Here is a 23398-nt window from a genome sequence, read left to right as displayed (position 1 = left end):
GTAGCCATGTATGTAACTTTTAACTTTTTTGTAAATGCTAGCTAACGTTAGCTACCTTAAAATAAAAACTGCATTCATTTTACAATGTATTATTTATTATTGAATTTTTTAAATAATAATAATAATAATAATTTAAATATCAAGTCATGGTGGTTCTAGTAGTTGTGGAATTTCAGCACTTCTAGTGTTAACATGCTGACTAGACTGGGCAATCGCACGAATGTTGATTTTGTTCATCCACACCTGACGCAATCAGGACAAGCAGGTTGAAATATCAATAGAACTCTGAACCAACTATTCATTTGTGGACAGGTCGAAACACATTAAACATTCATGGACATTTAGCTAGCTAGCTTGCTGTTGCTAGCTAACCTGTCCTGGGATATAAACATTAGGTTGAAATTTTACCTGAAATGCACAAGGTCCTTTTTTCTGGATCTTTGTAGAATTTTGACCTATTTTGAGTCACACAAATCATCTGTTCTCTACTCCGACAATTAATCCACAGATAAAAGGGGAAACCTAGTTAGTTTCTAGTAATATATCCTCCTTCAGACTTCTTCTTTGTGTTAAAGTTGGTTGCCAACCGACATATAAGGTGCATTACCACCACCAACTGGACTGAAGTGTGGACCTCAGTTCTTCTTTCATTCACGTGGGTATATGCTCCCAAAAACCAATGAGGAGATGGGAGAGGTGGGACTTGCAGTGTGTCAAAAGTAGAACCAAGCACGTGGGCAGTTTGAATGATTTATTTTGCAACGCTCCTGCCGGTGTGGTCAGCATGTAAGACTCGGAACGCCCACTCCTTTTGACACCCCTACTTTTCCTGTGAGGTGCACTGCACTGAGAGATTACATATCAGTAGGTAGCAGCATAGACCCTGAGGGATGACTGCTCTGAGAGATGAAGTCGCAGTTGAACCCTATGGGATATTATGCTAATTTGATTTCCACAGGGCTACGGAAATCGACTAGGTTAAATGTTCAAAGTTTCTTTTGAAAAAAATATTTAAAACAGAATAGTGTTACCATATTCCATTGAGAGTTAGTTTCATGTAACAGGGTCAACCTTAAAATGAGGGACAGAGGTAAATGAATCACTAATCACAGGAAATGAATAATAATGTTCAGAAATGACTGTCAAAGCAACAAAATAACTATGGCTTTACGATGATGGTGATAACTTGGAGAAATGTTGGAGTTAAGTGGAGGTTGCAAGACTTTTCATATTAAAAATCTGATTTATTGAATTCTACATATTGTCAATATTAACAGGGCACTTTATTCATTGTAACAGTCTTTTAAAATTCAATATTGGTGCACAATTTCTACTTAAAATATCAAAGGGGCACAAAAGGCACTCTTTTCGTGTTATGGTGATGACGAGAGGAAGTCAGACGATGCAGGCCACAGCATTGCAACACCTTTTTCACAAGTGTGTAACAAAGCTCTCAGCACAGCCAGACTCGCACACATTTAACACGCACTGTGCTCACATGAGGAAGTCCTCTTCAACAACAGATCCTTCCACATCCTCCGCCTCAATCTCCATCCAGGTATTCCAGCCGGTCCTGTTGAGAGGAGCACCCCCATCATGGCATATGGGAGCCTGGCCTGGAGTCTCTCTGCTCTACTGGGGCTTCTCCTGACCCCTTCACTAGGGTTGGAACCTCCACGGATCTCCTTCCCCCTTGGTTAGTAGAACATTTGATTCATTATTGTTTTTTCATGTCCATTTACTGGGTTTTTATGTATTTGCATCTGTGTGTGAATCTTGCAAAGATGCAGCATTCAGGAAAGACAGATATTATTTCAAGTTTATTTCATGTAAATATATAATTTGTCAGGATATAATATGAAAAAACACTTCCTGATGTTGAACTGCTGAGACATGTTCCGACTACGCATAGCTTGTGGCTGTATGCATGTCACTTAAAATTTCCGTTTGTGCCTCTTCCTCTACATTTTAAGAAACCACAGTGGCATGAAACACGATGGCACAATAGACACGAAGGCCCATTACCTTTTCACTCAGGCCCCCCTTCCAGCATTGGGGAACACCCCTCGCCCCCGCCCTGTACTCGCTTTCGCCACGTCTATTTCTATGGGCACAAGCACTGTTCTTGACACACACTGTTCATGACACACACCTCTTTTGTTGGCGGAGAGAATATTTAGCAGGTTTAAAGCTTATTTCCTGCAATTTTAACCCTTTTGTCATGGGGTGAAGAGAAAATGTTGCAGTTTTAAAGCTAATTTTCTTGCAATTCTATAGATTTTGCCATGTCTAATGTGTATTCATGTGACATTTGAGTGATGCAAACATTCACACAGAATCTCTGGGCAAAAAAACCTAGCTAAAACACTTTAGCTGACATGGGCTAGTTGACCTGGACATTTCTGACAAGTTATAAATAGCTCTAAGGTCTGCAATGACAGACATGACGAAGAAAACGGATTATGCACTACCCAATTTCAAAATGTCACTTTGTGCATTCTACTATTACAACTTTCAAGAGTAAGTTGAAAGCTGGACCCCCACGCACCGCCTGCACCCCACAGTTTGGGAACTACTGACCAAGGCCACAGACAGACTGTATGGACAGACACACTTAAATACACTATAAGCACAGACTGCCTGATAATACATGTTTAGGTCAGGTGACAGTTGTAGTTGGTTTATGCTACATGGGGTATCCAATATAGTATTTTTTCATACTTCATTTACTTTTCCCCTCAAGCTGTTACCCAATCAAAACAATGGTCAATTATATCCCCTATTTCTCCAAATCAAATCAAAGTTTATTTGTCACGTGTGCCGAATACAACAGGTGCAGACCTTACAGTGAAATGCTTACTTACAGGCTCTAACCAATAGTGCAAAAAAGGTGTTAGGTGAACAACAGGTAAGTAAAGAAATAAAACAACAGTAAATAGACAGGCTATATACAGTAGCGAGGCTATAGAAGTAGCGAGGCTACATACAGACACCGGTTAGTCAGGCTGGTTGAGGTAGTATGTACATGTAGGGATGGTTAAAGTGACTATGCATATATGATGAACAGAGATTAGCAGTAGCGTAAAAAGGGTGGGTGGTGGGACACAATGCAGATAGCCCGGTTAGCCAATGTGCGGGAGCACTGGTTGGTCGGGCCAATTGAGGTAGTATGTACATGAATGTATAGTTAAAGTGACTATGTATATATGATAAACAGAGAGTAGCAGCAGCGTAAAAAGAGGGGTTGGGGGGGTGCACACAATGCAAATAGTCCAGGTAGCCATTTGATTAGATGTTCAGGAGTCTTATTGCTTGGGGGTAAAAACTGTGGAGAAGCATTTTTGTCCTAGACTTGGCACTCTGGTACTGCTTGCCATGCGGTAGTAGAGAGAACAGCCTATGACTGGGGTGGCTGGTGTCTTTGACAATTTTTACAGCCTTCTTCTGACACCGCCTGGTGTAGAGGGCCTGGATGGCAGGCAGCTTAGCCACAGTGATGTATTGGGCTGTACGCACTACCCTCTGTAGTGCCTTGCGCTCAGAGGCAGAGCAATTGCCGTACCAGGCAGTGATGCAACCAGTGATGCAGTGATGCAACGCTCTCGATGTTGCAGCTGTAGAACCTTTTGAGGATCTCAGGACCCATGCCAAATCTTTTTCGTTTCCTGAGGGGGAATAGGCTTTGTCGTGCCCTCTTCACGACTGTCTTGGTGTGTTTGGACCATTCTAGTTTGTTGTTGATGTGGACACCGAGGAACTCAACCTGCTCCACTACAGCCCCGTCGATGAGAATGGGAGCGTGCTCGGTCCTCCTTTTCCTGTAGTCCACAATCATCTCCTTAGTCTTGGTTACGTTGAGGGATAGGTTGTTATTCTGGTACCACACGGCCAGGTCTCTGACCTCCTCCCTACAGGCTGTCTCGTCGTTGTCTGTGATCAGGCCTACCACTGTTGTGTCGTCTGCAAACTTAATGATGGTGTTGGAGTTGTGCCTGGCCATGCAGTCGTGGGTGAACAGGGAGTACAGGAGGGTACTGAGCACGCCCCCCTGTGGAGCTCCAGTGTTGAGGATCAGCGTGGCAGATGTGTTGCTACCTACCCTCACCACCTGGGGGCGGCCCATCAGGAAGTCCAGTATCAGAGGGAGGTGTCCCAGGATCCTTAGCTTAGTGATGAGCTTTGAGGGTACTATGGTGTTGAACGCTGAGCTGTAGTCAATGAATAGCATTCTCACATAAGTGTTCCTTTTGTCCAAGGGCAGTGTGGAGTGCAATAGAGATTGCATCATCTGTGGATCTGTTTGGGCGGTATGCAAATTGGAGTGGGTCTAGGGTTTCTGGGATAATGGTGTTGATGTGAGCCATTACCAACCTTTCAAAGCACTTCATGGCTACGGACGTGAGTGCTACGGGCCTGTAGTCATTTAGGCAGGTTGCCTTTGTGTTCTTGGGCACAGGGACTATGGTGATCTGCTTGAAACATGTTCGTGTTACAAACTCAATCAGGGACATGTTGAAAATGTCAGTGAAGACACCTTCCGGTTGGTCAGCACACGTCCTGGTAATCCGCCTGGCCCCGCAGCCTTGTGTATGTTGACCTGTTTAAAGGTCTTACTCACGTCGGCTACGGAGAGCATGATCACACAGTCGTCAGCTACAGTACAGTATTTCTACACTTTTTTTGCTCTTTGTGACTCATTTGCTTGCATACAGTTTTACAAGAAAGTCAATGACCACAATCAGATGTCAAGATGATAGATTCAAAGGCCAAGCCACTCAAAATCTAAAATTAAACTGTGCACAATGCTACATGTTCAAAAGTGAGACCACATAGTCTGAGTTTTTGTTTGGATACCTATATATACACAGTACGTATGCCGTTTTACAACAGTTGTGGTAAAAAGAGATGAGAATATGAGCCAACTCTCACAGTCTAAAAGTGAGCACTAGCTGCTACATTATGGAACCCCATTATAACTTTTTAGGGGGGGGGATGTATCAATACCCATGGTCCGGTGTTAGCTGGCGGTCCACACAAACATACATCATAATCATACCATTTTTATTTTTGCCTTTCCTTTCAGAAAGCCCAGAGAGACCTCTTCCCTTATTCAGCCAACCAGACATTAAAAACACCACCACACTGTTGCTAAGTGACGACGGCTCCACTCTGTTTGTAGGGGCACAAGATGCTGTGCTCTCATTAGATGTCAGCCAGCCTGATGTCATAACCATGAAGACTAAGGTAGGCACATTCGAGAGGAAGAGGGAGCTGTCTTATTTCATCAGAGATACGTTTATAAAAAGGTTCCTACAGTCTACAAATATTCTCTCTGTCTGTTTCTCCTATAGATGGAATGGAAGCCCCCTCCAGATGTTCTACACGAGTGTACCACTAAGGGCAAGAAAGAAACGGTATTCATTGAGCCATCATGCACTTAAATGCACACACTTGCCTTCACAAGAAACCAATGAGAACCACTCTCACCTCTTTGATATCTGCCTATGTACTTATTTTCCTCAGACGGACTGTCCCAACTTTGTGCGAGTGCTGCAACCCATCAATGCCACCCACCTGTATGCCTGTGGAACATTTGCGTACAACCCTCATGATACCTATATGGTAAGACACTGCAGATCTCCTAGCCTCTCCTAAAGCCTTCTGTTCTTCTCCTTTACGTCATATTTGGATAGACAGAGTATTTATATGATAATGAAACCTATAACACACTTTTAATGACCCCTCTCTCTTTTTCCCCACTTATGGTCCTATAATTCCTCCCCCCTCTCAATGTGTCTGTTCCTTTCTCTCTCCTTCTCTCAGGACACAGACACTCTCACCATGGCCAAAGTCCCCAGGAAGTACAATAACGGAAAAGGTTGCTGCCCGTTCAACCCATATCAAAGAAACACAGCCATCTCTGTTGGTGAGATTGATGATGTGGAGAGCCAATTGTAGCTGAATTAGTGGACTGCCTTGGTGACGATGCCACATGATAATTGCCAAGAAGACACCAACACTTCCGAATAAATGCTCTACTTTGTATTTTGTTCTCGTCACTCGGATACCTCAATTTTGAACATGTTTCTCTATATATATAGATGGTGAGCTTTTCACAGCCACGACAAATGACTTCCTGGGTAAGACACCAATGGTCTCCCGCCATCTCAGTAAAGATGGTCGCCCAGATGTTAGCCAGGATACTTCAGTGACCTTGAATGGTGAGTGGTCTTCAACAAATAGAGCGCAATAGTAATAACATGTTTTTTTTGGCACTTACTCCGCCTTTGCTCGTTGGCCAAAGCCTATGGGAAAATGAATGGGGGATTTTTGGATAAACGCTGAAGATAAGGTCTGTGATATCCCACATTAAAAAATAAAACTGTAGTATATACTATAGTGATTAATGTAGTGTTTTTGCAGATTGTAGTATACTGTTGTATTTACTATACTGTTTTTGCAGAATGTAGTATACTATAGAATTTACTGTAGTGTTTTTGCAGACATTACTGTGTTTTGTTTTATCTTTGACATAGTAGTGCGGGCTTTCTCCTTGAGGAAACCTACTGGAGAAATACTAAAAGAGCACATTTTCCATAACCTGTTGGTAGGTAGGACTGTGGTCTAATCAGATAGTTCAATGGGATTGAGATCCGGGCTCTTCGCTGGCCATGGCAGAACACTGACATTCCTGTCTTGCAGGAAATCACGCACAGAACGAGCAGTATGGCTGGTGGCATTGTCATGCTGGAGAGTCATGTTAGGATGAGCCTGCAGGAAGGGTACCACATGAGGGAGGAGGATGTCTTCCCTGTAATGCACAGCGTTGAGATTGCCTTCAATGACAACAAGCTCAGTCCAATGATGTTGTGACACACCACCCCAGACCATGATGGACCCTCCACCTCCAAATCAATCCCACTCCAGAGTACAGGCCTCTGTGTATAAAAGCCTTCGATGATAAACGCGAATCCGACCATCACCCCTGGTGAGACAAAACCGCGACTCGTCAGTGAAGAGCACTTTTTGCCAGTCCTGTCTGGTCCAGCGACGGTGGGTTTGTGCCCATAGGCGACGTTGTTGCCGGTGATGTCTGGTGAGGACCTGCCTTACAACAGGCCTACAAGCCCTCAGTCCAGCCTCTCTCAGCCTATTGAGGACAGTCTGAGCACTGATGGAGGGATGATGAGTTCCTGGTGTAACTCAGGCAGTTGTTGTTGTCATCTTGTACCTGTACCGCAGGTGTGATGTTAGGATGTGCCAATCCTGTGCAGGTGTTGTTACACGTGGTCTGCCACTGCGAGGACGATCAGCTGTCCGTCCTGACTCCCTGTAGTGCTGTCTTAGGCGTATCACAGTACAGACGTTACAATTTATTGCCCTGGCTAGATCTGTAGTCTTCATGCCTCCTTGCAGCATGCCACATGCAGATGAGCAGGGACCCTGGGCATCTTTCTTTTGGTGTTTTTCAGAGTCAGTAGAAAGGCCTCTTTAGTGTCCTAAGTTTTCATAACTGTGACCTTAATTGCCTACTGTCTGTAAGCTGTTATCAAATCAAATCAAATCCAATTTTATTTGTCACATACACATGGTTAGCAGATGTTAGTGCGAGTGTAGCGAAATGCTTGTGCTTCTAGTTCCGACAATGCAGTAATAACCAACGAGTAATCTAGCTAACAATTCCAAAACTACTACCTTATACACACAAGTGTAAAGGGATAAAGAATATGTACATAAAGATATATGAATGAGTGATGGTACAGAGCGGCATAGGCAAGATGCAGTAGATGGTATCGAGTACAGTATATACATATGAGATGAGTATGTAAACAAAGTGGCATAGTTTAAAGTGGCTAGTGATACATGTATTACATAAAGATGCAGTAGATGATATAGAGTACAGTATATACGTATACATATGAGATAAATAATGTAGGGTATGTAAACATTATATTAAGTAGCATTGTTTAAAGTGGCTAGTGATATATTTTACATCAATTCCCATTATTAAAGTGGCTGGAGTTGAGTCAGTGTGTTGGCAGCAGCCACTCAATGTTAGTGGTGGCTGTTTAACAGTCTGATGGCCTTGAGATAGAAGCTGCTTTTCAGTCTCTCGGTCCCAGCTTTGATGCACCTGTACTGACCTCGCCTTCTGGATGATAGCGGGGTGAACAGGCAGTGGCTCGGGTGGTTGTTGTCCTTGATGATCTTTATGGCCTTCCTGTGACATCGGGTGGTGTAGGTGTCCTGGAGGGCAGGTAGTTTGCCCCCGGTGATGCGTTGTGCAGACCTCACTACCCTCTGGAGAGCCTTACGGTTGTGGGCGGAGCAGTTGCCGTACCAGGCGGTGATACAGCCCGACAGGATGCTCTCGATTGTGCATCTGTAGAAGTTTGTGAGTGCTTTTGGTGACAAGCCAAATTTCTTCAGCCTCCTGAGGTTGAAGAGGCGCTGCTGCGCCTTCTTCACGATGCTGTCTGTGTGGGTGGAACAATTCAGTTTGTCTGTGATGTGTACGCCGAGGAACTTAAAACCTTCTACCCTCTCCACTACTGTTCCATCGATGTGGATAGGGGGGTGTTCCCTCTGCTGTTTCCTGAAGTCCACAATCATCTCCTTAGTTTTGTTGACGTTGAGTGTGAGGTTATTTTCCTGACACCACACTCCAAGGGCCCTCACCTTCTCCCTGTAGGCCGTCTCGTCGTTGTTGGTAATCAAGCCTACCACTGTTGTGTCGTCCGCAAACTTGATGATTGAGTTGGAGGCGTGCGTGGCCACGCAGTCGTGGGTGAACAGGGAGTACAGGAGAGGGCTCAGAACGCACCCTTGTGGGGCCCCAGTGTTTAGGATCAGCGGGGTGGAGATGTTGTTACCTACCCTCACCACCTGGGGGCGGCCCGTCAGGAAGTCCAGTACCCAGTTGCACAGGGCGGGGTCTTAACGACCGTTCCACAGGTGCATGTTCATTAATTGTTTATGGTTCATTGAACAAGCATGGGAAACAGTGTTTAAACCCTTTATAATGAAGATCTGTGAAGTTATTTGAATTTTTACGAATTACCTTTGAAAGACAAGTTCCTGAAAAAGGGATGATTCTTTTTTTCTGAGTTTATAGTCTATTCTATATATATATATAGAGATATTTTTTTACCCACCCCATTTTCGTGGTATCCAATTGGTAGTTAGTCTTGTCTCATCGCGTACGGACTCGGGAGAGGCGAATGTCGAGAGCCATGCGTCCTCCAAAACACAACCCAACCAAGCCGCACTGATTCTTTACACAATGCCAACTTAACCCGGAAGCCAGCCGCACCAATGTGTCGGAGGAAACACCGTGCACCTGGTGACCGTGTCAGCGTGCACTGCGCACGGCCCGCCACAGGAGTCGCTAACCCGGATGACGCTGGGTCTCCTGCTCGCGGCCGGCTGCGACAGAGCCTGGACTCAAACCCAGAATCTCTAGTGGCACAGCTAGCACTGCGATGCAGTGCCTTAGACCACAAAAGAGGATATGGGGGAAGGGAATGGAGATATGCTAAATGAATACTGTAGTATTTACTATAGTTAAAGTGTAGTGTTTTTCCGGATACTACTGTAGTATTTACTATAGTATTTGACAGTATACTACAACATTCTATAGTAAACACTACACAATCGTGGGATACTATAGTTTACTATAGATTTCTAAAGTAAGTACTGTATTATTTGTTCATGGGGTTAAACACAGGCTTAGGAGATCTTACATGTTTTGTTCTATGAGATAAAAAAATTACATTAGCTGATGAAGATTGTGAATTTTGAATCAGTTATGTATTCAAAACAAGCACAGTCTTCATAATTCATAAAAGGTCATGTTAACTGACTGATATCTCAAAGAACAAAATTTATAAGATCTCCTAAGAGTGTGTTAACCTCAGACCTAATTTATAAATTTATCCCAAAACCCCATTCTTTCCCCATTAATTTCCCCCATAGGAATGGCCAAACATACCAGAGGTAACTTATTTCCAATTTTTACAAGCTGGCGAGCTCTATACAAATTCAACATACACCTTTGTGTTAGCTTCAGTTCAAGAAACAGAACATAAGCAACTGGTGTCCCCCAGGGCTCTGTGCTCGATACCCTGTTGTTCTCCCTATTCTGCACACAACAAAACCAATTGTTCACATTTTATTGTGTATTAAGAATCACTAAATATATCAACATGTCAAACTTTGATTGTTATTTGAACTCTTCTACATTCACTGATTTTGCAACTGTTGAATTGGCAAGAAAATAGTTACACTCAATATCCAAAAGTAAGTGAAGACCTGCTCTTTGAACATCTCATTACAAAATCATTGGCATTAATATGGAGGTGGTCCCCCCTTAGCTGCTAGAACAGCCTCCACGCTTCTGGGAAGGCTTTCCACTAGATGTTGGAACAGCGCTGCAGGGACTTGCTTCCATTCAGCCACGAGCATTAGTGAGGTCGGACACTGATATTGGACAATTAGGCCTGGTTTGCAGTCAGCGTTCCAATTCATCCCAAAGGTGTTCGAAGGAGATGAGGTCAGGGCTCTGTGCAGGGCAGCCAAGTTCTTCCACACCTATCTTGAAAAAAAAAAATTGCGCACGTGGGAATTATCATGCTGAAACAAAAAAAGGGCCTTCCCCCAACTGTTGCCACAAAGTTGGAAGCACAGAAATGTCTAGAAGGTCATTGTATGCCGTAGCGTTAAGATTTTCTTTCATTGGAACTAAGGGGCCTAGCCCAAGCCATGAAAAACAGCCCCAGTCCATTATTCCTCATCCATCAAACTTTACATTCATTCATCACTCCAGCGAATGCGTTTCCACTGCTCCAGTCCAATGGCGGCAAGATATATACCACGCCAGCCAATGCTTGGTATTGCGGCTAATGGGCCATTGAAACCCATTTCATGAAGCTCCCAACAAACAGCTATTTTGCTGATGTTGCTTCCATAGGCAGTTTGGAACTTGGTGGTGAGTGTTGCAGACGATTTGTACGCGCAACGTGCTTCAGCACTCCCATTCTGTGAGCTTGTGTGGCCTACCTACTTTGTGGCTGAGCCGTTGTTGCTCCTAAACGTGTCCACTTCACAATAACAGCACTGACCGGGGCAGGCCTAGCAGGGCAGAAATTTGACAAACTGACTTGTTAGCATCCTATGACAGTGCCACTTTGAAAGTCACTGCGCTCTTCAGTATGGGCCATTCTACTGCCAATGTTTGTCTATGGAGATTGCATGGCTGTGTGCTCGATTTTACACACCTGTCAGCAACCGGTGTGGCTGAAATAGCCAAATCCACTCATTCGAAGGGGTGTCCACATACCATGTTGTGTATTACCCGTCTGTGCTTGAATAGATGTTTGTGTAATTGTCTGAGATGTTTGTGTAATTTCCTTTATTTCAGAGCCCACTTTCGTCAGTTCCGCATCTGACACCAGCGAGGGGAAGGTGTACTTCTTCTTCAGTGAAATTGGAAATGAGTACAGCTTCCTGGATGAGTTCAAAGTAGCGCGGGTAGCCCAGGTCTGCAAGGTAAGTAACAGGATGGGGCTTCGATTCCATTTAATATAGGAAAAATTAACATTAATCCATTTAATGAATTGGAAAAGAAATCCTCATTGAATATAACATGCTAACTTCTCAAATTAATTAATTGAAATTAAATTATTTACCTGAATTGAGTAGGAATTGCCCCCTAAGCCTGGTAGAATGGTAGGCCAGTGTCCCTCCCCATTCTCCTATGCACAGATTTACTCAGAAGGATATGAGAACCCTCGAGATGCAACTTCTCTTTTTCACAAGGCAGAAATGTGACTGCTTCCTCTGTCATTACTGACAGGAGAGTATTTACAGTGCCTTCAGAAAGTATTCATACACCTTGACTTAGTCCACATTTTGTTGTGTTACAGCCTGAATTCAAAATGGGTTTAAATGACATCTTCTCACCAATCTACCCACAATACTCCATAATAACAAAGTGAAAACATGTTTTTAGACATTTTTCCAAATGTATTGAAAATAAAATACAGAAATATCTAATTTACGTAAGTATTCACACCCGAGTCAATACATGTTAGAATCCCCTTTGGCAGTGATTACAGCTGTGAATCTTTCTGGGTAAGTCTCTAAGAGCTTTGCACACCTGGATTTTTCAACATTTGCACATTATTATTTTTTTAATTCTTCAAACTCTGTCAAGTTTGTTGTTGATCATTGCTAGACGGTCATTTTAAGTCAAAACTGTAACTAGGCCACTCGGGAACATTCAATGTCGTCTTGGCAAGCAACGCCAGTGTATATTTGGCCTTCTGTTTTATGTTATTGTCCTGCTGCAAGGGGAATTTGTCTCCCAGAGTTGGAAAGCAGACTGAACCAGGTTTTCCTCTAGGATGTTGCCTGTGCTTAGCTCTATTCTATTTATTTTTATCCAACAAAAGAACTCCCTAATTCTTGCCAATGACAATCATACCCATAACATGATGCAGCCACCACCATGCTTGAAAATATGAAGAGTGGTACTCAGTGATGTGTTGTGTTTGTCCCAAACCTAACTCTTATTGTATTCAAGACATAAAGCTAATTTCTTTGCCACATTTTTTGCAGTTTTACATTAGTGCTTTAATCCAAACAGGATGCATGTTTTGGAATATTTGTATTCTGTACAGGCTTCCTTCTTTTCAATCTGTCATTTAGGTTAGTATTGGAGTAACTACAATGTTGTTGATCCATCCTCAGTTTTCTCCTATCACAGCCATGAAACTCAGTCACCATTGGCCTTATGGTGAAATTCCTGAGTGGTTTCCTTCCTCTCCGACAACTGAGATAGGAAGGATGCATGTAGCTTTGTAGTGACTGTGTGTATTGATACACCATCCAAAGTGTAATTAATAACTTCACCATGTTCAAAGGGTTATTCAATGCCTGCTTGTTTTATTTTTTTACCCATCTACAGTTGAAGGCGGAAGTTTACATACACTTAGGTTGGAGTCATTAAAACTCGTTTTTCAACCACTCCACAAATGTATTGTAAACAAACTATAGTTTGGGCAAATCGGTAAGTAATTTTTCCAACAATTGTTTACAGACAGATTATTTCACTTATAATTCACAATTCCAGTGGGTCAGAAGTTTACATACACTAAGTTGACTGTGCCTTTAAACAGCTTGGAAAATTCCAGAAAATGATGTCATGGCTCTAGAAGCTTCTGATAGGCTAATTGACATAATTTGAGTCAATTGGAGGTGTACCTGTGGATGCATTTCAAGGCCAACATTCAAACTCAGTGCCTTTTTGGTTGACATAATCGGAAAATCAAAAGAAATCAGCCAAGACCTCAGAAAACAAATTGTAGACCTCCACAAGTCTGGTTCATCCTAGGGAGAAATTTCCAACAGCCTGAAGGTACCACGTTCATCTTTACAAACAATAGTACGCAAGTATAAACACCATGGGACCATGCAGCCATCATACCGCTCAGGAAGGAGACGCGTTCTGTCTCCTAGAGATTAACGTACTTTGGTGCGAAAAGTGAAAATAAATCCCAGAACAACAGCAAAGGACCTTGTGAAGATGCTGGAGGAAACAGGTACAAAAGTATCTACATCGATATAACCTGAAAGTCCGCTCAGCAAGGAAGAAGCCACTGCTACAAAACCGCCATAAAAAAGCCAGACTACGGTTTGCAACTGCACATGGGGACAAAGATCGTACTTTTTGGAGAAATGTCCTCTGGTCTAATGAAACAAAAATAGAACTGTTTGGCCATAATGTCCATTGTTTGGAGGAAAAAGGGGATGCTTGTAAGCCGAAGAACACCATTCCAACCGTGAAGCACGGGGGTGGCAACATCATGTTGTGGGGGTGCTTTGCTGCAGGAGGGTGTATGTAAACTTCAACTGTACAAATAGGTACCCTTCTTTGTGAGGCATTGGAAAACCTCCCTGGTCTTTGTGGTAGAATCTGTGTTTGAAAATCAGTGCTTGACTGAGGGACCTAACAGATAATTGTATGTGTGGGGTACAGAATCATGAATAATGATGAGTGAGAGTTACAGATGCACAAATATCATACCCGCCAAAACATCCTAACGCAACGAAAGGTGTTAACCCTCCACATCTTTCAAGACAACTGGAGTACTGGGCCAGCCACTCTTAAATAGCACATGGGCCAGCTCAGTTGAAACACCTTCCGACTAACAAAATGGACAAGCCAGCACAGGTGTAAAACATACTGACTAACGAGATGACAGCAATCAGTACGCCCTATGTGCTGACGAGCTAAAGTCCAACCTCAAAACATGAATGGAAAAACCAAAGGCTGTAACATCTTCCCCCTTAAGACAACAAATAGAGAAGTTAGCATGTCTTGGGGTTATGACATTTGCACATCTAACTTTCTCACTAATCATTATACACTATTCATTCAGGGCTATCTGTAATCATGCTAGCATCCACATTAATGTAGAAGTGTTTAGAAACATTATATTCTAATGTACTGTACAATAAAAGTGACTCAAATGGCACAATACATTATTTACCATTTCCATTGGGCACAAAATAATCTTAAACATAACAGAAAAAAACAGCCAATGCATCCAACAAGTTTGTAAAGTCACAAGTTTGATGTAATCATTGTGTGCTATGAATTTGGGACCAAATACTAAATTTCTGACTACTTTAATACACAAGTGAATTTGTCCCAATACCTTTGGTCCCCTAAAACGGGAAGACTAGGTAATTACGTGCTGTAATTTCTAAACGGTTGACGTGAAAATACCCTCAAATTAAATCTAACAGTCTGCACTTTAACCTCATAGTCATTGAATAATTTAAAATCCAAAGTGCTGGAGTACGGAGCCAAAACAACAACAAATGTCAATGTCCCAATACTTTTGGAGCTCACTGTAATTCCATTGATATTATGGGGTATTGTGGCAGTAAATTCAGGCAGTAACACAACCAAATGTGGAAAAAGTCCAGGGGTGTGGATATTTTCTGAAGGCACTGTAAAAGGCCAGAGGTGTATTCAGAACACTCTCAAAACAGAGTGCCCCAAAAAGTGAACCATGTCATGATTATTACTAAACAAATATGTTGTCCGTGGGTGCGTCAGGATGACATTGGGGGAGAGCGCATCCTGCAGAAACGCTGGACTTCCTTTGCTAAAGCCGAACTTCTCTGTCGGCCTCCCAAAGAGCTGCCTTTCAATATCATCCAGGATGTGTTCACCCTCGCTCCATCAGAGGGCTACTCCACACAAGATATTATTTTCTATGGTATCTTCACATCCCAATGGTGAGCATTTTATTCCTGCACATGTAAGATGAGATGTCTGGAGGTCTAATGACATAACCAAACAATTGTGCCAATATTTGGGTTAACTTTCTCACAAAATAGAAAAAACTATATGGTTCTGCCCCCTCTTTCACATCTCTCTTTCCTGCTGGCCTCCTACCCTCTGTCTATATCTCTTCTCTCCCCTTCCACTCCCAGGTCAGTGGCTTCAGGGCAGTCTGCTGTGTGTGCCTTTCGGCTTGGGGACATCAAAGATGTGTTTGCTGGGAATTACAAGATATTCCAAAACCACCAATGGAGTCCTCGCATGTACAAGACTAGCAACCTGGGCAAGGTGTGGATGGGCCAATCCTATACTGTAGAAGTATACACTGAGTTTACCAAACATTAAGAACACCTTCCTAATATTGATTTGCACCCCCCCCCCCCCCCCCCCCCGTCCGCTTTTGCCCTCAGAACAGCCTCAATTCGTTGCGGCAAGGACTCAACAATGTTTCAAAAAGTGTCTTTGCCCCAGTGCTTTCCAAAGTTGGGTCAAGTTGGCTGGATGTCCTTTGAGTGGTGGAACATTGATAAACATGGGAAAATGTTGAGCGTGAAAAACCCAGCAGCGTTGCAGTTCTTGACACAAACCGGTGCGCCTGGCACCTACTACCATGCCCCGTTCAAAGGCATTTAAATCCTTTGTTTTGCCCATTCACCCTCTGAATGGCACACATACACCATACATATTACAATTGTCTCAAGGCTTTAAAATCCTTCTTTAACCTTTCTCCTCCCCTTCATCTACACTGATTGAAGTGGATTTAACAAGTGACATCAATAAGGGATCATAGCTTTCACCTGGTCAGTCTATGTCATGGAAAGAGCAGGTGTTCTTAATGTTTGTATTCTCAGGGTAGATTACGGTATATGGGCAGGGTTGAGAACAATATCCTTTATAAGGATCCATTCTCATGGTTTACCTATTTTTTTGCAGTGGCTATAATAGGTTTATATACAGTGGGGAGAACAAGTATTTGATACACTGCCGATTTTGCAGGTTTTCCTACTTACAAAGCATGTAGAGGTCTGTAATTTTAATCATAGGTACACTTCAACTGTGAGAGACGGAATCTAAAACAAAAATCCAGAAAATCACCTTGTATGATTTTTAAGTTATTAATTGGCATTTTATTGCATGACATAAGTATTTGATCACCTACCAACCAGTAAGAATTCCGCCTCTCACAGACCTGTTCGTTTTTTTAAGAATCCCTCCTGTTCTCCACTCATTACCTGTATTAACTGCACCTGTTTGAACTCGTTACCTGTATAAAAGACACCTGTCCACACACTCAATCAAACAGACTCCAACCTCTCCACAATGGCCAAGACCAGAGAGCTGTGTAAGGACATCAGGGATAAAATTGTAGACCTGCACAAGGCTGGGATGGGCTACAGGACAATAGGCAGGGTAGCGTCGTGGTTAGAGCGTTGAACTAGTAACCGGAAGGTTGCAAGTTCAAACCCCCGAGCTGACAAGGAACAAATCTGTTGTTCTGCCCCTGAACAGGCAGTTAACCCACTGTTCCTAGGCCGTCATTGAAAATAAGAATTTGTTCTTAACTGACTTGCCTAGTTAAATAAAGGTAAAAAAAAATATGTTCAAAAAAGCAGCTTGGTGAGAAGGCAACAACTGTTGGCGCAATTATTAGAAAATGGAAGAAGTTCCAGATGACGGTCAATCATCCTCGGTCTGGGGCTCCATGCAAGATCTCACCTCGTGGGGCATCAATGATCATGAGGAAGGTGAGGGATCAGCCCAGAACTACACGGCAGGACCTGGTCAATGACCTGAAGAGAGCTGGGACCACAGTCTCAAAGATTTGTCTCAAAGAAAACCATTAGTAACACACTATGCCGACCACATGTGGTCTGATGAGACAAAAATAGAGCTTTTTGGTCTAAACTTCACTCGCTGTGTTTGGAGGAAGAAGGAGGATGAGTATAACCCCAAGAACACCATCCCAACCGTGAAGCATGGAGGTGGAAACATCATTCTTTGGGGATGCTTTTCTGCAAAGGGGACAGGACGACTGCACCGTATTGAGGGGAGGATGGATGGGGCCATGTATCGCGAGATCTTGGCCAACATCCTCCTTCCCTCAGTAAGAGCATTGAAGATGGGTCGTGGCTGGGTCTTCCAGCATGACAACGACCCGAAACACACAGCCAGGGCAACTAAGGAGTGTTTCCGTAGAAGCATCTCAAGGTCCTGGAGTGGCCTAGCCAGTCTCCAGACCTGAACCCAATAGAAAATCTTTGGAGGGAGCTGAAAGTCTGTATTGCCCAGCGACAGCCCCGAAACCCGAAGGATCTGGAGAAGGTCTGTATGGAGGAGTGGGCCAAAATCCCTTCTGCAGTGTGTGCAAACCTGGTCAAGAACTACAGGAAACGTATGATCTCTGTAATTGTAAACAAAGGTTTCTGTACCAAATATTAAGTTCTGCTTTTCTGATGTATCAAATACTTATGTCATGCAATAAAATGCAAATTAATTACTTAAAAATCATACAATGTGATTTTCTGGATTTTTGTTTTAGATTCCGTCTCTCACAGTTGAAGTGTACCTATGATAAAAATTACAGACCTCTACATGCTTTAAGTAGGAATCACTACCGATTTTGCAGGTTATCAAATACTTGTTCTCCCCACTGTAGTTGTTAATTTATGGACTTGTGCAATTAGCCTAATGACCAAATCCTCTTTAACCCCTTTGTTCCCCTCATGGCAATTGTAATGACTGAGTTTATGGCCTTTTTGTTGACAGTGTGGGTTGGCCAATGCCTCAGACACCACTCTAATGGCAGTCAAGGAAAGTTTCCTAGCCAGTGGAAGTGTGCGTCCGATAGGCAATGCACCAGTTCTCAACTCGCCTGACCAGCGCTACAGTCGGATTGCTGCACTACGGACAAAAGCAGCCAATGGACAGGACTACACCATACTCTTCCTGCTTAGTGGTGTGTCATAGTTATTTTCAATCTGGACATTGCTCTTTATTCTTGGTCTGTAAACTTCTGTCCGATTGCTCATGTGGTGATACAACTCCCATCCCAAATTTGATGGCAGATAATTTTGTCCCAGCACATTTTATTTTGTTTGCAACTTTTGTCTTTCACTCTTCTCTTGGTCAGAGTCTGGGTTTCTCCACAAAGCTGTGCTGTTGAACAAGGATACCCACATCATAGAGGAGATCCAAGTGTTCAGACAACCACAGCTGGTGAAAAACATACTTCTCTCCACCTCCAAGGTACACATTTGTTCAATCTTAACTTTTGTCAATACATGTTTTCAAATGGCATCTCTCTGTATACTGTCTGTGGCCTTTCATCCACTAAAGCCTTTTGATGCCTGTTCCTCCTATCGCAGGGTGTGCTTTATGTGGGGACCTCTGAAGGGGTGACCCAGGTGCCTGTATCCCAGTGCTCGTCCTATAAGAGCTGTGCCCAGTGTGTTTTGGCACGAGACCCCCTCTGTGGCTGGGACCCTGCCAGAGGACACTGTGCCAGTGTGTCTGCCATTCCAGCCAATGCGTGAGTACATATTTAGATCTTTAGATTAATCACTGGCCTCCACATACTGATGGTTCCCCGTGGCATTTCCATTCATTATTTTATTTTTTTATAAAAAATTGTAAAATCGATGACATCCCAGCCTAGCACTCATGCATGCGTTTGTGCAATGAAGAGAACAGTCAGGGCACCAATATTAATGGACATTCCTCTCTCTCTCCTACCTTTCCATCTCTCACTCAATCTTTGCATTTGTATGTGTTGTTGCTGTCAGACGGCAGGATGTGGAGCATGGCAACGTGATGGAGTGTCAAGGTTCCCTCACAGCTAAACCTCTGCTAGGTGATCACTACAATTAGACACAAGTGTATTGGGATTATAAAGTAATAAAACCAGTAAAAAAACATTTAAGCATTGAGTGCTCTATATTATGTATAACTCACTAATTTGTCTGTGCTCACATTCTATCCCCAGTGGAGGTGCACGCACAGCTAAATGAAGTAGTGAGGTTGAAGTGTTCCAGATCCTCCAATCTGGCAACCCTGAGTTGGAAGTCCGCCAAAGCTAGCGCTCTGCCCCACCACCTCTTCTTTCACTCTGGAGATGAGAATCTGGTCTTCATGGCCACACCTGACACCTTCGGAATCTACCACTGCATCTCTGTTGAGAGGGGTTATGAGGAGACAGCAGCTATCTACACTGTGAGTTTCTCTCCTCAGGCCATTGATACTCCAGCCGTTCAATTTCGGATCACCACCACAGAGACTAAAGACCAGATGACCACTATGATGGAGATTCCAAGCGACACTGACCAGCTAGACCACATTAACTTTGGGGAGGATCCAGTCATCACCACAGACGTAACCACAACCGACAAGACTCCAAACACCAATTCCAGTACTGAGAAGCCAGAGGATATGACCCCAGACCCCCTTTCCAGCAGTGAGAAACCAGAAGACCACAATGAACCCTTAACAGCCAAGAATTACCATAGTGAATTGGTGGCAGTATCATTTCTCCTGGCTGTGTGTGTTTGTGTGCTAGTGCTAGGAGGGCTCTATGGGTGCCACCTGCAGGGCAGATATAAATTGGGCCCATCGGACACTGCAGAGGGGGGATACAAGGAAGAGAATGACCCCCTGGAAGTCTCACCTCCCTCTATAAAGAAGGCAGAATGAATGGACTCAGAAGATATCTATCTGGGGTGGCAGGGTAGCCTAGTGGTTAGAGCGTTGGACTAGTAACCGGAAGGTTGTGAGTTCAAAACCCCCGAGCTGACAAGGTACAAATCTGTCGTTCTGCCCCTGAACAGGCAGTTAACCCACTGTTCCCAGGCCGTCATTGAAAATAAGAATTTGTTCTTAACTGACTTGCCTGGTTAAATAAAGGTAAAATTAAAAAAAAATTTAAAAAAATATCTTCATCGAGAGTCAATTTTTTTCAACAGGCATTTGATGACATAACATCAGGTGGATTTAAGCTTGTTGAAGATTTATAAATAAGTAAATTAAAAAGTGTGTTTGGGAGGGGGGGTGAAGGGTAGGTTTATTTACACGTGGAGCCTATTTGTCTTCAACTTAAACAGACAGATAATGCACGTTTCTATTCATTTCAAATGAATACAATTTTTGTAATCCTACATTTCCTCAGCTGACATCTTTTTCTATAGGCTACAAAACAAGTGTCTTTATTTCTGTAGGAATGTTCATTCTCTTTTACTACGCCTACTATAATAAAAAGAAGAAATTACATTTCTGAATCTTTCACATCCCTTGGCTGTCACCAAATAATAGTGGACATGCATAAAGAATGCTGCCCCCAAGTACTTACCAAAAATGCCTCATTTCTCAGCTCTCCATCACTGCTTTTAAAAAAAATCTGCATTAGCACAGTTAAAGATTCCAATTCTAGCTCATAGGCGGTAATTTGAAAAAGTACAGTTGAAGTCGGAAGTTTACATACACTTAGGTTGGAGTCATTAAAACTCGTTTTTCAACCACTCCACAAATTTCTTGTTAACAAACTATAGTTTTGGCAAGTCGGTTAGGACATCTACTTTGTGCATGACACAGTCATTTTTCCAACAATTGTTTACAGATTACACTTATAATTCACAATTCCAGTGGGTCAGAAGTTTACATACACTCAGTTGACTGTGCCTCTAACCAGCTTGGACAATTCCAGAAAATTACATCATGGCTTTAGAAGCATCTGATAGGCTAAATGCCATCATTTTAGTCAATTGGAGGTGTACCTGTGGATGTATTTCAAGGCCTACCTTCAAACTCAGTGTCTCTGTGCTTGGCATCATGGGGGGGGGGGGGGGGAAAGACTGTAGACCACAAGTCTGGTTCATCCTTAGGAGCAATTTCCAAATGCCTGAAGGTACCACGCTCATCTGTACAAACAATAGGACACAAGTATAAACACCATGGGACCACGCAGCCGTCATACCGCTCAGGAAGGAGACACGTTCTGTCTCCTAGTGATGAACGTACTTTGGTGCGAGAAGTGCAAATCAATCCCAGAACAACAGCAAAGGACCTTGTGAAGATGCTCGAGGAAACGGGTACAAAAGTATCTATATTCACAGTAAAACGAGTCCTATATTGACATAACCTGAAAGGCCGCTCAGCAAGGAAGAAGCCACTGCTCCAACATTGTTATGTTTGGAGGAAAAAGGGGGAGGCTTGCAAGCCGAAGAACACCATCCCAACCGTGAAGCACGGGGGTGGCAGCATCATGTTGTGGGGGTGCTTTGCTGAAGGAGGGACAGGTGCACTTCACAAAATAGATGGCATCTTGAGGTAGGAAAATGATGTGGATATATTGAAGCAACATCTCAAGACATTAGTCAGGAAGTTAAAGCTTGGTCGCAAATGGGTCTCCCAAATGGACAATGACCTCAAGCATACTTAAGGACAACAAAGTCAAGGCATTGGAGTGGCCATCACAGGGTCCTTACCTCAAACCTATAGAAAATGTGTGGGCAGAACTGAAAAAGTGTGTGTGAGCAAGGAGGCCTACAAACCTGACTCAGTTACACCAGCTCTGTCAGGAGGAATGGGCCAACATTCACCCAAATGATTGTGGGAAGCTTGTGGAAGGCTACCCGAAACAATTTAAAGGCAATGCTACCAAATACTAATTGAGTGTATGTAAACTTCTGACCCACTGGGAATGTGATGAAATAAATAAAAGCTGAAATAAATCTCTCTCTACTTTCATTCTGACATTTCACATTCTTAAAATAAAGTGGTGATCCTAACTGACCTAAGACATGGATTTTTTACTAGGATTCAAAGTCAGGAATTGTGAAAAAACTGAGTTTAAATGTATCTGGCTATGGTGTATGTAAACTTCCAACTTCAACTGTAGATTGAATGATGTCTTGTGCTGTAGTTAACAACTCTGTGGCCATGTTCGAGAGCATCAAAAATGACTTGGGTGACTTGGGTGACTGACTGATCTACAAATCACATTGCATCATAAATAACAACTCATTATTTGTAGATCAGTCCTATACAATTTACCAATGATACTTTGCAGTTTTGATTTTCTCGAACACGACCCATGGGTAGTGCCAGAGATACTGTAAATAATGATGAGATCGTCTTGTCTCTGCCTAACAATGCGAGTCGTTCCAAAGGCGGAAAGGCAAGCGGTTTGTGGTTCCCACGTGGACAGATGTTGAATGGAGTGAACCATCTCGCTTCACCTCTTCTTCTCTGGTAGTGCTAAAACAATGTCATATTGTTAGGAAAATTATGATTAAATGACTGAACAATAGTCTTATTTTAAATGAAACTAACTAAAACTTATACTCTGTTTTATTATATCTGATTAACAATATGAGTTCATAAGAAGGGATTGTGTGACACGGACAAGGAGTAATTCAAGTTAATGAACACCATTCCAACTAGGAAGAAAGGAATGGTTTGTGGATTAAGTAAACAGATAAGGTAGATAACCTATGGTTGAACCGACGTAACTGAGCTCTGGGGTGTTTTTGATAAGGCAGTGAGTGCATTCCTAGGTTTTCTGTTAATTAGAACTGTCAGCTAAGTGGTGATCGATAATGGTGAGGAGTCAAGTTAATTCAGTTGTGTTGTGTGTCCCTTTGTCCCAGTCTAGAGGAGGAGATTCATTTTAGAAGCAATGAAATGACGTCATGTTATTGTATATAAACTGTTGCTCGTGGTAACGCGCTCCGAGAATAAATTCTGTTACCTATTATTGAAAAGACTGGTCTCCGTCTATTTTATGCAAACAAGAATCTTACAAATTCTCATAAAATAGATTAAGGGAATTTAATTAATGAAAACATATTGGAATAACTAAATTACAGTAACACATATCTGAATTCCTCCATCTTTATGCACCTTTGACAGGTTAATAATTGTTTACTTTTATCCGGGATCCTTGGGAGTTGGGACGTCCCTACCCTAAACCATACTCTTAATTAACTAACCCTTATCTTAACCGTTGGGGCTCCCGAGTGGCGCAGCAGTCTAAGGCACTGCATCTCAGTCCCA

The 23398-nt window shown here is 42.8% G+C and overlaps 1 protein-coding gene and 1 non-coding gene across 2 annotated transcripts; one reads left to right on the top strand and one right to left on the bottom strand.

Annotated features, from left to right (window-relative positions):
- Positions 1 to 1431: 1431 nt before the first annotated feature.
- Positions 1432 to 20905, top strand: LOC110486243 (semaphorin-4A). Its single transcript, XM_021557692.2, has 15 exons — positions 1432 to 1696; positions 5084 to 5244; positions 5352 to 5414; positions 5524 to 5622; positions 5824 to 5926; positions 6102 to 6221; positions 11420 to 11547; positions 15128 to 15309; positions 15508 to 15643; positions 18122 to 18311; positions 18486 to 18601; positions 18721 to 18884; positions 19138 to 19205; positions 19338 to 20059; positions 20279 to 20905. Exons 1-14 carry the CDS (start codon positions 1597 to 1599, stop codon positions 20039 to 20041), a joined length of 2334 nt encoding a protein of 777 aa, XP_021413367.2. The 5' UTR covers positions 1432 to 1596; the 3' UTR covers positions 20042 to 20059; positions 20279 to 20905.
- LOC118944146 lies at positions 6541 to 6593 on the bottom strand. Its single transcript, XR_005039452.1, has one exon. It is a non-coding gene; the product is annotated as a U7 small nuclear RNA (small nuclear RNA).
- Positions 20906 to 23398: the final 2493 nt, after the last annotated feature.

This window comes from Oncorhynchus mykiss, chromosome 2 (genome assembly GCF_013265735.2).
Source record: "Oncorhynchus mykiss isolate Arlee chromosome 2, USDA_OmykA_1.1, whole genome shotgun sequence".
In the NCBI taxonomy this organism is placed as follows: Eukaryota; Metazoa; Chordata; class Actinopteri; order Salmoniformes; family Salmonidae; genus Oncorhynchus; species Oncorhynchus mykiss.
The sequence above is the reverse complement of the archived record's forward strand: the minus strand, read 5'-3'. Positions and strand labels throughout refer to the sequence as shown.

Bases quoted from the DNA above. Each gene is read 5' to 3' on its own strand.
- LOC110486243 (XM_021557692.2), top strand. From the start codon at position 1,597: ATGGCATATGGGAGCCTGGCCTGGAGTCTCTCTGCTCTACTGGGGCTT. The intron at 6,222-11,419 runs GTGAGTGGTCTT...CCTTTATTTCAG, and splicing joins TACTTCAGTGACCTTGAATG to AGCCCACTTTCGTCAGTTCC. The intron at 18,602-18,720 runs GTACACATTTGT...CTCCTATCGCAG, and splicing joins TACTTCTCTCCACCTCCAAG to GGTGTGCTTTATGTGGGGAC.